This window comes from Mesitornis unicolor, unplaced genomic scaffold (assembly GCF_000695765.1).
Source record: "Mesitornis unicolor isolate BGI_N332 unplaced genomic scaffold, ASM69576v1 scaffold31323, whole genome shotgun sequence".
NCBI classification, from domain to species: Eukaryota; Metazoa; Chordata; class Aves; order Mesitornithiformes; family Mesitornithidae; genus Mesitornis; species Mesitornis unicolor.
The window spans coordinates 5,106-6,099 of record NW_010175867.1 but is presented as its reverse complement, the minus strand read 5'-3'; the positions used below and the strand labels follow the sequence as shown (position 1 = coordinate 6,099).

Here is a 994-nt window from a genome sequence, read left to right as displayed (position 1 = left end):
TGGACTGGGTGATCTTGGAGGGCTTTCCCAAAGGGCTCTGAGTCTGTGAGGCCTGAGCTCCCGAGGTGCTGAGGGCAGGGCAGGGGCTTTGCTCCACTCACCAGGTCCTGGCCAAAGCCTCCTGCAGACAACAGAGACTGCCCACGTCCGTGCAGCCCCTTCCTCCATGTGGGGCTGCTGGAGGGGCCGGGAGCACGGACAGGGCTGCAGCAGGGCTGTCTCACACCTCCTGTGCCTCGCAGGTGAACCAGGGGAACATGCCCGGCATCCAGAGCACCTTCCTGGCCATGGACACGGAGGAGGGCGTGGAGGTGGTGTGGAACGAGCTGCTCTTCACCGACAAAAAGGCCTTTAAAGCACACGAGGTGAGCCGTGCCTCCATGGCAGGGACCCTGAGACCACCCCAAAACCTTCCTGGGCGGCAGTGCCTGTCCCTGCTGTTCGTGGCAGTGGCACAGCTCAGGCACGCTGTGCCCTGTCTCCGTGGTGCTGTGTTTTCCCTTGGCTTCTCCCTGAAAGACAGCTCCGTGTGTCCTCTGTACCCCAACACCGCCACCATGGGACACCCAACACCATCCCCATGGGACACCCAACACCGCCACCATGGGGCACCCAGCACCACCATGGGACACCCAGCACCACCACCATGGGACACCCAACATCACCATGGGGCATCCAACATCACCATGGGGCACCCAACACCACCATGGGGCACCCAACACCATCACCATGGGACACCCAACATCACCATGGGGCATCCAACATCACCATGGGGCACCCAACATCACCATGGGGCACCCAACACCATCACCATGGGACACCCAACATCACCATGGGGCACCCAACAATACCACCATGGGACACTCAACACCATCACCACGGGACACCCATCACCACCATGGGGCACCCAACACCACCACCATGGGCCACCCAACACCACCATGGGACACCCAACACCACCACCATGCGCCACCCAACACCACCACCATGTGGC

General features: G+C 62.1%; 1 protein-coding gene across 1 annotated transcript in view; it reads left to right on the top strand.

The window, feature by feature from the left end:
• Nucleotides 1–242: 242 nt before the first annotated feature.
• The window catches only part of LOC104538385 (nuclear receptor-binding protein 2), a gene marked incomplete at both ends in the record, with an annotated part of 5,715 nt that continues 4,963 nt past the window's right edge, over nt 243–994 (top strand). Inside the window, one exon of the mRNA XM_010181570.1 lies at nt 243–365. Within this exon, the coding sequence (XP_010179872.1) occupies nt 243–365 (123 nt within the window). The remainder of the gene's footprint in view (nt 366–994) is intronic.